The sequence below is a fragment of the Trichosurus vulpecula genome, chromosome 4 (assembly GCF_011100635.1).
Source record: "Trichosurus vulpecula isolate mTriVul1 chromosome 4, mTriVul1.pri, whole genome shotgun sequence".
Taxonomy (NCBI): domain Eukaryota; kingdom Metazoa; phylum Chordata; class Mammalia; order Diprotodontia; family Phalangeridae; genus Trichosurus; species Trichosurus vulpecula.
Genome location: NC_050576.1, coordinates 151933280 through 151945447, shown reverse-complemented (window position 1 = coordinate 151945447; position 12168 = coordinate 151933280). Strand labels below are relative to the sequence as shown.

General features: G+C 35.4%; 1 protein-coding gene across 3 annotated transcripts in view; it reads left to right on the top strand.

Annotated features, from left to right (window-relative positions):
- TSNAX (translin associated factor X) overlaps positions 1-9859 on the top strand; it is a 39139-nt gene extending 29280 nt beyond the window's left edge. For 2 of the 3 annotated variants that reach the window (XM_036754481.1, XM_036754480.1), the window contains exons 5-6: positions 739-866; positions 7844-9859. In XM_036754481.1, the coding sequence (XP_036610376.1) occupies positions 739-866; positions 7844-8221 (506 nt within the window). In that variant the 3' untranslated portion in view covers positions 8222-9859. The remainder of the gene's footprint in view (positions 1-738; positions 867-7843) is intronic. The other variant, XM_036754482.1, reaches the window with a different exon arrangement.
- The last annotated feature ends 2309 nt before the right edge of the window (positions 9860-12168 follow it).

The window sequence follows — 12168 nt, the reverse complement described above, 5'->3', positions numbered from 1 at the left end:
AAGAGTTTGTGTGAAAGTCTTCATACTTCAGTATGTATATATACACATTTGAATGATTTTGATGAATTTGGATGTTCTTTCCCAAACATTTCATTTTATTCCCTCCTCTCAAGTTATAATGGTTGTTAATATTTACTACTGTTGATTTAAGGAACTCATTTACTACCATTGTAACTTATAGTAGCAACTGATACTGTAGAAAGGGATTATTATGAAATAGATAATCTATTTTGCAAGTTTGATTTTGTTCATGGGATTTTGAGAATATATATATGTTACATATATATATATAAATGAGATTTGATTATGTGTCTTTGTATGCATTATTTGATTATTCTTTTCCCAGTAAATTTTAAGAAAGCCTTAAGTTATGTTTTGACTGCATTAGAATTCTCTTCAACGACTTACCGATCAACATGCTTTAAATGGGTAGAATAAAAACTTTAAAAAAAGAGTAGTTCCTTTGCATTGCAGAATTATTGCATCTTTGCAATTTTATGGCTCAGCTTTTCCTCATGGGTTTCTCTGGTGGATATTTCTATGAATCTAGTGAAGATGTCAGGTTTTCAAGAACAATTTTTTACTAATATGGTAGGAAGAAAACAGGTACATTTCAACAGTAGCTGTTGATTAAACTGTCTTTTGCTAATGTTAGATTATTTTTTTTAGACCATTGCCAATCTAAATCCTTTTTAGAACATTTATTTCATTTATTTATTCTCATTGCTGCCTTTTCAGGGCTTCAAGAATATGTGGAAGCTGTGTCTTTTCAACACTTCATTAAAACACGTTCACTAATCAGTGTGGATGAAATCAACAAACAATTGGTATTTATATCAGAAGACACTAAAGAAGAAAATAATACTGTAAGATTTTTTTCTTTTAATTTATGCCATTTTGTTTATCTTTTTTGATTGTGGTATCTATTGCGCCCCCCCCCCCCAAAAAAAAAGATTTGTGGAGATAGGGGAGTTAATTAGGATCTATTGTAGTTTATCTGTAATGATAATAATAATTACTGACTTCTGTGTATTATTTTACAGTTTTCAAACTACTTTTCCTACAGTGTCCTACAGTATCTCATATGATCCTCATAACCCTGTGAGCTACTGCAGGTATTATTATTTCTGCTTTATAGATGAAGAAAAACAGGGCTCCCCGGGGTACCATAACTCCTCTAGCTTTATAGTTAGCATGTGCCAGAGGTAGGATTGATAGAGAATTTGTGAAAAAAATGATTCTGTGCTTTGTGAAGGGCTGTGGGACATATGGAAAAATATCTTCTGACTAAAGTAGGCTCACAAAAGGAAAACTTTATTATTGTAATTAGAGCTATCTAGGAATATTTGTTTGGTTGCTACAAAGAACACTTAATGATAAAATTAAGGGATTTTTCCATGGTACCATATGAAATGGAAAATCGGTGAATGAAGAGAAGAAAGGAAAGTAATATTCACAGAGTAATCAATTAGAAGTTTATACTATAAGAAGACAGACTAGGTTTTGCTATGGCTGATAGAACTCAATTTCTAGCTGTTCTTTCTCTGTGCAAAATTTTTTAATCCTGTGTAGGAGATTTTTAAAGGGAAATGTTTAAGGCAAGTCCACAGTATTCAGGTGTTCCTTTTTACTGATGCTGTGCAGTTATTTTTGGCCTCCTTATCTAATGTGGCCTGACATAAGGCAAGAAGCAAAGCAAGTTGGAGTCTGTTTGTTAAGCACACATATTGTCTCCCACAACAGAATGTAAGCTCCTTCAGAGCAGACTGTTTATATCCCTAGCTCCTTATCACTGTATTATTGAATTTAGTCACAAACAATAACCCTTCACAGGATTCCTCAGTTTGAAGTGAGAATATCCTGGGTGAATGGAGAAAATTTTTTTTCCTTGGTAAAATCTCCAGCAAGTATCCAGATAATTGAAGTTTCCTATTCCTATTATATTATACAGGCTTATGATATGTTCCTGAATTCATCTCTTTTCTTCCCTCTCTTCATGAAGCTTACACTATACTTCACTTATATAGGGTGTCCCTAAAATCTGGACACGTAGGCAAAAGTGCATATTTTGAAATATTTGGAATATTAACAGACCTTAGTCCCCTTGATTTCTTTTTCTGGGGTGTGCTAAAGGAGAAGGTGTACTCAATGAAAATCACAGATGCAACACACTTGATTGAACGCGTAAAGAGTGAATGTGCTAAAATTGACGGCAGTGTAGTTATTGTATCGAGTTCACATGAATCTTGCAAAGCGCATCAACCTTTGCATCACAAATGATGGAACTCATTTTGAAGATGTTATTTGTTAATATTCCAATTAAACAAAATATTGAAAATTTCATTCATTTCATTTCTTGAAAATAGGCATTTTTGCCTATGTGTCCAGACTTTAGGAACATCCTGTAGTACTGATTTTGTTTCTGTCTTCTATGATCTGTGCTCAAATGCTCTCCACCATGCTTCCCACCTCTGGTCCTTGGGTTTGTCATTATTGTTATAATAATAGTAATAGTAAGCCTATATATTGTACCTACTGTGTGCCAGACACTGTACTAAATGGTTTACAAATATTCTCTCATTAGATGCTCACAAAAACTTACAGCAGTAAGGCAAAATTCATGACCTTGGAGAGGACCATGGGCATGCCCGAATGGTTCAGAATTGCGAAGTATAAGGAATTCTCTAGGTAGAAGGCAGAGGAGGTATAACATTTATTTAGACTCCAGAGGATCAGAGTCAAGGACTAATGCCCCCAATTTGATATTGTGGCAATAATGTTCCAAAGCCAATAAGCCCACCTCACTGTAGTAACAAGGAAATTATAACAAAATATTATAGCAAGGAACCAAGCCATACTGTAGCTTCCCCTCAACGCTAGGGCCTTTCTATAAAAAGATTACTCACGAATCCTAACTCTCAGCTCAGCACTCCTTCCTGAAGCTGTGCTGACTCCGAGTCCCTTGATCTCTGTAACATTCTCTTGTTCAGCACCCTCCGCTCTGCCCTGTCTCGATGCTGGTTTTCTGCTTCTGAATACTGCTGCTCTCTGCTCCACTGCTCCCAGTTCTGGGCTCTTTTTATACAATCCTAGCTGTCATCTGATGGACTAGAACTCAGTGCACAAAGCATTGGCTCTGGTCTTAGCAACTCCCCTTAGGGCCCTGAGGGCTTCATGCCCTCATCAGCTTAGCACATAGTAAGTAGGGGTTTGGGGCATACTGCGAACAAAGATATAATCAGCCCTTCCCACCTAGGCCCACCTGAGCCCTATTGAATGGGTGGGGAAGATCTTTGATCAGATTAATACTACAAAACCATGGGAGAGAGGTGGTATAATTATCTCCATTTTACAGTTGAGGAAACTGAGGAAGACAGGTTAAATGACTTGCCCACAGTCACACAGCCAGTATCTGAGGCTTAATTCAAATTTAGGTCTTCCTAACTGCAGGCCCAGCACTCTACACTATGCTGCCTAGCTGCCTTTGAGCATTTCTCCTTTTTTTTTCTAAAAGTTTTTATTTTTAACATTCTTTTCTTTTTAAATTTTGAATTTCAAATCCCTCCCCCGCAATACACACTGAGATGAGTAAAATGGTATCAGTTATATATATGAAATAATGCAAAACCTTTCCATATTAGTCATATCACACAAAAAAGCAATAGCAAAAAACAAAGTGAGAAAGTTATACTTAAATTTGCACTCAGAGTGTATCAGTTCTCTCTCTGGAGATGGATAGCATTTTTTCTTCATGAGTCCTTTGGAATTGTCTTGGATCATTGTATTTATCATAGTAGCCAAGTCTTTCTCAGTTGATCATCATTACAACATTGCTGTTCCTCTCCACATTGATCTGGTTTTTCTCACTTCACATTGTATCAATTCACATAGGTCTTCCCATGTTTTTTCAAAAACCATTCCCCTCCTCATTTCTTACTGCATAGTAGTACTCCATCATAATCATGTGCCACAACTTGTTCAGCCGTTCTCCAATGATGACTATCTTCTCAATTTCTAATTCTTTGCTGTCACAAAAAGAGTTGGTTATAAATATTTTTATACATATGGATCCTTTTCCTTTTTCTTTAATCTCTTTGGGGTATAGACCTACTAGTGGTATTGCTGGGTCATATACAGTTTTGTAGCGTTTGGGCACAGTTCCAAGTCATTCTCCAGAACGATTGAACTAGTTCCAAGTGTACCTATTTTCTTTCAGTCCCTCCAGCATTTGTAATTTTTGATGGGTGGTGCCTCAGAGTTGTTTTAATTTGCATTTCTCCAATCAGCAGTAATTTAGAACTTTTTTTTTTCATATGAATATAGATTGCTTTGATTTCTTTTAAAAGCTGCCTGTTCATGTTTTTTGACCATTTATCAACTGGGAAATGGCTCTTAGTTTTATAAATTTGATTCAGTTCCATATATATATATTTGAGAAATGAGGCCTTATCAGTGAAACTTGCTGTAAAATTTTTTGATAATACTTTTCCATGGTACCTTTTAGCAAAATGTAATTTCCTTGATTATCTCTCTTAATTAGGTCTATTTTTGCTTTTGCTTGATGTGATACCATGCTTGCTATCTTTTTACTTCAGTGGAAACAATACATTCTGTTCCAGCCCTTTGTTTTAACTCTGTCTTTCTGTTTCAAGTGTGTCTCTTGTAAATAACATATTATTGGATTCTGTTTTCCAGTCTATTCTTCTTTACACTTGAGTTTTATGGCTGAGCTCATCACACTCAAATTCACATTCACATTCTACATATATATATATATATATATGTGTGTGTGTGTGTGTGTGTGTGTGTGTGTGTGTGTATGTATATGTATATGTATATATACATGCACATATATATGTACACATATACACATACAATATTATATGTTACGATATATAATTTATATAAAATATATAATATGTAATTAATAATATATACATTATATTAAATATAATGTTATATATTATATATTACTATATATTTACTATATTTACTCTCTCTATATATATTATAGATATGTGTATATCTATAATATATTACTATATATTTACCTCCATCCCATTTTCTTATGTTTATCCTGCTCTCCCTCTTTATTCTGTCCTTCCTCAAAAGTCACGTTTTGCTTCTGACCATTCCTTCCTTAATCTGCTCTCCATTTTGTCATTCCCCTTTCCCCCACATATCTCTTATCCCCTTCTTCTCCTATTTCCCTATTGAGTCAGCTAGATTCCTATCCCCACCTAACATATCTTCTTAACATCCTTCCTTGCCATGCTTCCTTAGTTCTCTTTACTTTTCCTACTTCTTTTGAATAGAGTATATCCTTCTTGAGCTATATTCTAGTCAGGGTCTCATCTGACCAAATCTTAGATATACTTGTGAGATCAAATTTTCCTCAGTATGTTAGGCTCCTCTTGTTTATTCTGCTTCTTATCTGTATTTTATGTATCTGGATATAAACATTTGAAGCCTAGGGCTTTCATTACTTAATTCTTTCTTGGATTTTTTCTTCTGATCTATAAAATGAGGGGTTTGGACTAGATGAGTATCTAAGATCTCTTATAGATCTAAATCTATAATCCTATATGGTCTTATGTGTAGTTTCCTCCTCATTGTAACAAGCCTATATTTGCTTAACTCCCAAGTTTCCAGTGGTCCTTCTTGCTTTTCTCCTGTGACATTTTTCTAGCTCTAGTCTCACACAGATTATTATTCCTCTCTCATTCTTCAGATCATTTTTCTTCTTTGTTTTCACCTTGGAGCCTTGTCTCAGTTCGAAAAAGAAATACTTTATTCTCCCTGATAGCCTGGAAAGTGGACAAACATTCCTCAAACCCCTTTACCTTCTCTTCTAAGGAGGAGACAGATGTGCACTTTGAGTATAGATGGTGGTTACTTGACTGTGGCAACACACGTCGAATTTAGGATACCTTAAAATTTTCCTTACTCAATCCTTATTGGAAATATGATTCTTGGTCTTTGTCTTTCTTGGTAGTAGATTTCTTAGAGCAGGGCTGTCCAATATGTGGCCCACAGGCTGCATGTTACCCGCAGTGCCATTTGATTTATGTGGCCCGCCTACAAGCATAGAAATTTACATAAATGCTTTAGTAAACGAGCTCCCGCAGAGCTCTCACTAAAATGGCAAAATCAAAATATATTGTCTGTTGTTTCAATAAAAACCTAAGGTTGGACAGCCCTGCCTTAGAGAACTGCTTTGGGAGACTACTTACAGGGGCTTTACTTAGGAGCTGGCATTCTCCTTGCTTTCTTTATTACCCCCTCAACTCCTTAATAGCTATATGCAGTTTCCTTTCCCTTCCCTTACTAATCTCCCCTTGCCAATTTGCTTTCCTTTCTCATATCAATTACCTTCTTGAGGTCTTCTATTACTTTTCCTTTTTTTTTTTCTCAAGTCCTCTTTTTTTTCCTTCCTAGGTCCTTCTGCTTAAGTCCTTTCCCATTCTTAGAAGGACATAATATGCCTGGAAAAAGAGCTTGGTCAATTATATAGCAAGAATAAAAGTCAACAGATGAGTGATATGAATACAGTATTGGTCTCCCTGAGATATTAAAAATGTCAGAGGAAGGCCTCAAGCATGTTTGAGTGGGATTCTCAGTGCCTAAAACAGTACCTGGCATATAATAGGTATTTAATAAATGCTTGTTGCTCGATCCTTTGTGAGGATTTACAGACATGAACAAGAATTGCACAAGATAAGGGGTGTGTGTGTGTGAGAGGTATTGTGATCAATATCAGTAGAGAAGGTCCAGTGACTCAGGCCACTGGTTACAGATCTGAATATCAAATGTACCAAGAAGAAACTTAAGTGATTAAGCCTTACTGTTTTAAAAGAGTATTGTCATTGTTTTCTTTTGCATGGCAAATATAGCCAATTTATTTGATTTAATCATTTAAAAAATTGAAAGTGTGGTATAATGGATAAAAACTCAGTCTTAGAGGCAGGACTTTTGACATATGCTGGCCAAGAGCTCTGGACAAATCATTTAAATTCTCAGTGACTCATGCAATTATTTTTAAGATTTTTAAGTTATAGAACAGGTGCTGATATTCATTGGTAGAGGGAGTTTCCTTATTGGGGGTTCCCAATACCTATGAAATCACAGGTCTGATCTAAAATCATCCAAGTAGATTAATTATTTTGAGGGTGAGTAGCATGGTCACTCTGCCCTTCAGTTTTGCAGTATATATTTTAGTGCATGTTAATATTTGCTGTTTTGGAGGTAACTAAGTAGCATACAAAATAGACTTTAGAGTTGGGAAGATACAAGTTCATGTCCCATCTCATACATTTACTAGCTGTTGAGGAAGCCACTTAAATTCACTCGGCCTCATTTTCTTCATCTGTAAAATAGGACTTATAAGGGATTTATAATGATCTGAAAAGTGAGAGAATAATCATAATCTGTATGAGACTAGAGCTAGAAGAATGTCTCAGGAGAAAAGGAAGAAGGACTGCTGGAAACTTGGGAGTTAGGCAAATATAAACTTGTTACAATGAGGAGGAAACTACACATAAGACCATATAGGATTATAGATTTAGAGCTGTAAGAGATCTTAGATATTCATCTAGTCCAAACCCCTCATTTTATAGATCAGAGGAAAATATCCAAGAAAGAATTAAGTAATAAAAGCCCTAGGTTTCAAATGTTTATGCCCAGATACATAAAATACAGAGAAGAAGGAGAATAAACAAGGTTGTTATGAGGATAAAGTAAGATGATATATGTAAAGTGTTTTGAAGTAATATATACATGCTAAATATTTATTAATTTATTATTTTTCACTGTTTTCATTTGTGTGTACTTTTTAAAAAATCAGATCTCCTCAGATTTGGATGATAAACCCCTCTGCACTTGGAGCCTGAAGGTGACACCTGTTGATTATCTTCTGGGTGTGGCAGATTTAACTGGAGAATTGATGAGGATGTGCATCAACAGTGTGGGAAATGGGGACATTGACACTCCTTTTGAAGTGAGCCAGTTTTTGCGTCAGATTTATGATGGGTTTTCATTTATCGGTAATACAGGACCTTATGAAGTGTCTAAGAAATTATACACACTGAAACAGAGCCTAGCCAAGGTGGAGAATGCATGCTATGCCTTAAAAGTTAGAGGTTCAGAAATTCCAAAGCACATGTTAGCAGATGTGTTTTCAGCCAAAGCAGAAATGATTGATCGTGAGGAGGGTATTTCATAAAAGAGCAGTACTCAACTCTTGCAGTTTCCATAAGGGAGATCAGTTTGAAAGACTGTTATTTAGTATTTCATTTTACTTTTTGTGGCTTTTATTTAGTAATATTTTCAGTTTTACCTGACAAAATTATTTGCACTGTTTTAAACTCTGTACATTGTTGTACATAAAATTTATGAAATGATTTACTCCATGTATCTCCTATTTTAAAATTTTTGGCATATTTGGCTGTCTGAGCCTCCCAGTGACCAACTACTGTCTGTCACATATCCCTGCGAGGTACTTATTTCATAGAGCACTCACTGCCATTCCCATTATGGTTAACTGTTGAATTATGAATTGTATAATATTTTGTTAAGTCACTAATAATTTTAATTGGTGATTCTGTTACATCTAAAAAAGGCTTTTTAGCCTCACATTTTGTCTTGACCATCTTATTTAAACATATTACATCAAAACCACTAGAATGGATTTGGTGACTAAGCATGGTACCAAAGGCTTGGAAAAGCCACGACCTACATAGAGAGAACAGTTAAATAGAAAGAAGAATTCACTAAATTCTGTGAAATGGGAGCAGTGAGAATTGACATTGTGTTCTGATTAATTAGTCCATATGGATTCATGTGTTTCAGTAACACATCTTTCAGAACAACACACTTGTGCCAGCTATCCTATTTTGAATTTTAATCTGTCTTCTGCTCTTCATCACAGAGGAGCTTAAATTGAATTGATGCTAATAGTAATGTGTACTATGAAGGTTGGGCAGAAATAAGTATTTTCACATGGAAATGAAATATGTTTGCCAATAGTTGATTAAAAAACAAGAGAGCTGGTTAAATATTATTTATTAAATATTATTACAGCTAGGCTGTTATTTTGACCATCATGCATTTTACTTTGATTTACCTTGATGCCTGCCTATTCTGGCATCTTTTAGCAATCACTTTTAAAAATAGCAGTGAAATATTGTTGTAGGTTAAAAGATTTAATTCATCCATAACTTCATAGTTGTCCAACTATGTTAATTGAAATATAGGAGATTACCAAAGAACAATTATCGTGTATAATTCAGCAATAAGACATTGCAGTTCCAAGTGCTTTTAGCAATAGTATTAGTCACAGAGCCAAATCCTGTAACTAATCCCCTGGGAACTAGAATGGTGGTCCCTTTTATGCCAGTACTATTTAGGATTGGAATTTAAACACTAAAATTAGGAATAGCTAATTCCCTGTGATGTTGACATAGGCATTATACAATTGTTACTGAAATTTCCATTTGAGTTTGTTTTGAGAACTTTGGTAAAGAAATGAATTTTGGGGAGACTGGCCCTGACTATAAGGGCTGCTTTCTTTATATTAACTTTTGAAGGGAATGTGGAAATATGATGTGCCTAATGTCGGGTCCTTTGTGTATGTTTGTTTTTTCAAATAAATTTCTGTTACTGTGCTGTAAGGTACTCTGCCTACATATTCCCATATTACTATGTTGTGTTCTTTTCCCTTAAACCACTTTACATAACATTTATAGTATTGTTAACCCTTTTACTTTCATCATTTCCATGTAAAAAATATTGGATTGATAAAGGATTGTTTTGTGAATGTTTAAAATGAAATATTTTGAATAAAACCATTTTAAAATATAGGAAAAAAGCGTCTTTCAATTATAAAAATGATAACCTCTTTCTACAGAATTTATCAGAACTGAAAGCATGTTGGGGGCTGGACCAGTGTGGCAATTGAGGAAAACAGTTATTTACCTCATCAGAATAGTTTAAATATCTCAAAGCACTCCACAGTCTTCATTTAAAAATGTTTTGCTTTGGCAGCTACAAGTTGATGGGAGAAAGATGTTGGTATAACTGTTCATATTTTTTTTCCAGGGTTTTTTTTTATTTATTTAATATATTTAGTTTTCAGCATTGATTTTCACGAAAGTTTGAATTACATATTTTTTCCCCCATTTCTACCCTCCCCCCACTCCAAGATGGCGTATATTCTGGTTGCCCCGTTCCCCTGTCAGCCCACTCCCCTCCCATCCCCCTTTCCCTTCTTCTCTTGTAGGGCAAGATAAATTTCTATGCCCCATTGCCTGTGTATCTTATTTCCTAGTTGCATGAAAAAGCTTTTTTTTTGTTGTTGTTTTTGAACGTCTGTTTTTAAAACTTTGAGTTCCAAATTCTCTCCCCTCTTCTCTCCCCACCCACCCTCCCTAAGAAGGCAAGCAATTCAACATAGGCCACATGTGTATCATTATGTAAAACCCTTCCACAATACTCATGTTGTGAAAGATTAACTATGTTTTGCTCCTTCCTAACCTATCCCCCTTTATTGAATTTTCTTCCTTGACCCTGTCCCTTTTCGAAAGTGTTTGTTTTTGATTACCTCCCCCCCCCCCCCGTCTGCCCTCCCTTCTATCATCCACCCTTTTGTATCTTCTTCCTCCTTTCCTGTGGGGTAAGATACCCAATTGAGTGTGTATGGTATTCCCTCCTCAGGTCAAATCCAGTGAAAGCAAGATTTACTCATTCCCCCTCACCTGCCCCCACTTCCCTTCCTACAAAACCACTTTATCTTGCCGCTATTATGTGAGATAATATACCCCATTCTATCTCTCCCTTTCTCCCTCTCTCAATATATTCCTCTCTTATCTCTTAAATTGATTTTATTTTTTTAGATATCATCCCTTCATATTCAACTCACCCTGTGCCATTTTTGTATGTGTATATATATATATATATATACACACACACACACATATACCTACATATATACATACATAGACACACACATATGTATATATATGTATACACATATATATATATATGCGTATTCCTTTCAGCTACTATGATATTGAGGTCTCATGAATCCTACACATCATCTTTCTATGTAGGAATGTAAATAAAACAGTTCACCTTTAGTAAGTCCCTTATGATTTCTCTTTCTTCTTTACCTTTTCATGCTTCTCTTGATTCTTGTGTTTGAAAGTCAAATTTTCTATTCAGCTCTGGTCTTTTCACTGAGAAAGCTTGAAAGTCCTCTGTTTTATTGAAAGTCCATATTTTGCCTTGGAGCATGATACTCAGTTTTGCTGGGTAGGTGGTTCTTGGTTTTAATCCTAGCTCCATTGACCTCCGGAATATCGTATTCCAAGCCCTTCGTTCCCTTAATGTGGAAACTGCCAGATCCTGTGTTATCCTGATTGTTTTTCCACAATATTCAAATTGTTTCTGGCTGCTTGCAGTATTTTCTCCTTGACCTGGGAGCTCTAGAATTTGGTGACAATGTTCCTAGGAGTTTTCTTTTTGGGATCTATTTGAGGAGGCAATCTGTGGATTCTGTCAATTTCTATTTTACCCTCTGGCTCTAGAATACAGGGCAATTCTCCTTGATAATTTCTTGAAAGATGATATCTAGGCTCTTTTTGATCATGGCTTTCAGGTAGTCCAATAATTTTTAAATTATCTCTCCTGGATCTGTTTTCTAGGTCAGTGGTGTTTCCAATGAGATATTTGACATTGTCTTCCATTTTTCCATTCCTTTGGTTCTGTTTTATAATATCTTGATTTCTCATCAAGTCACTAGCTTCCACTTGCTCCAGTCTCATTTTTAAGGTAGTATTTTCTTCAGTGGTCTTTTGGAGCTCCTTTTTCATTTGGCTCATTCTGCCTTTCAAGGCATTCTTCTCCTCAATGGCTTTTTGGAGCTCTTTTGCCATTTGAGTTAGTCTACTTTTTAAAGTATTGTTTTCTTCAATATTTTTTTTTCAGTATTTTTTTGGGTCTCCTTTAGCAAGTCATTGACTTGTTTTTCATGGTTTTCTTGCATCCTTCTCATTTCTCTTCCCAATTTTTCCTCTACTTTTCTAACTTGCTTTTCCAACTCCTTTTTGAGCTCTTCCATGGCCTGAGACCAGTTCATGTTTTTCTTGGAGGCTTTTGATGTAGGCTCTTGCA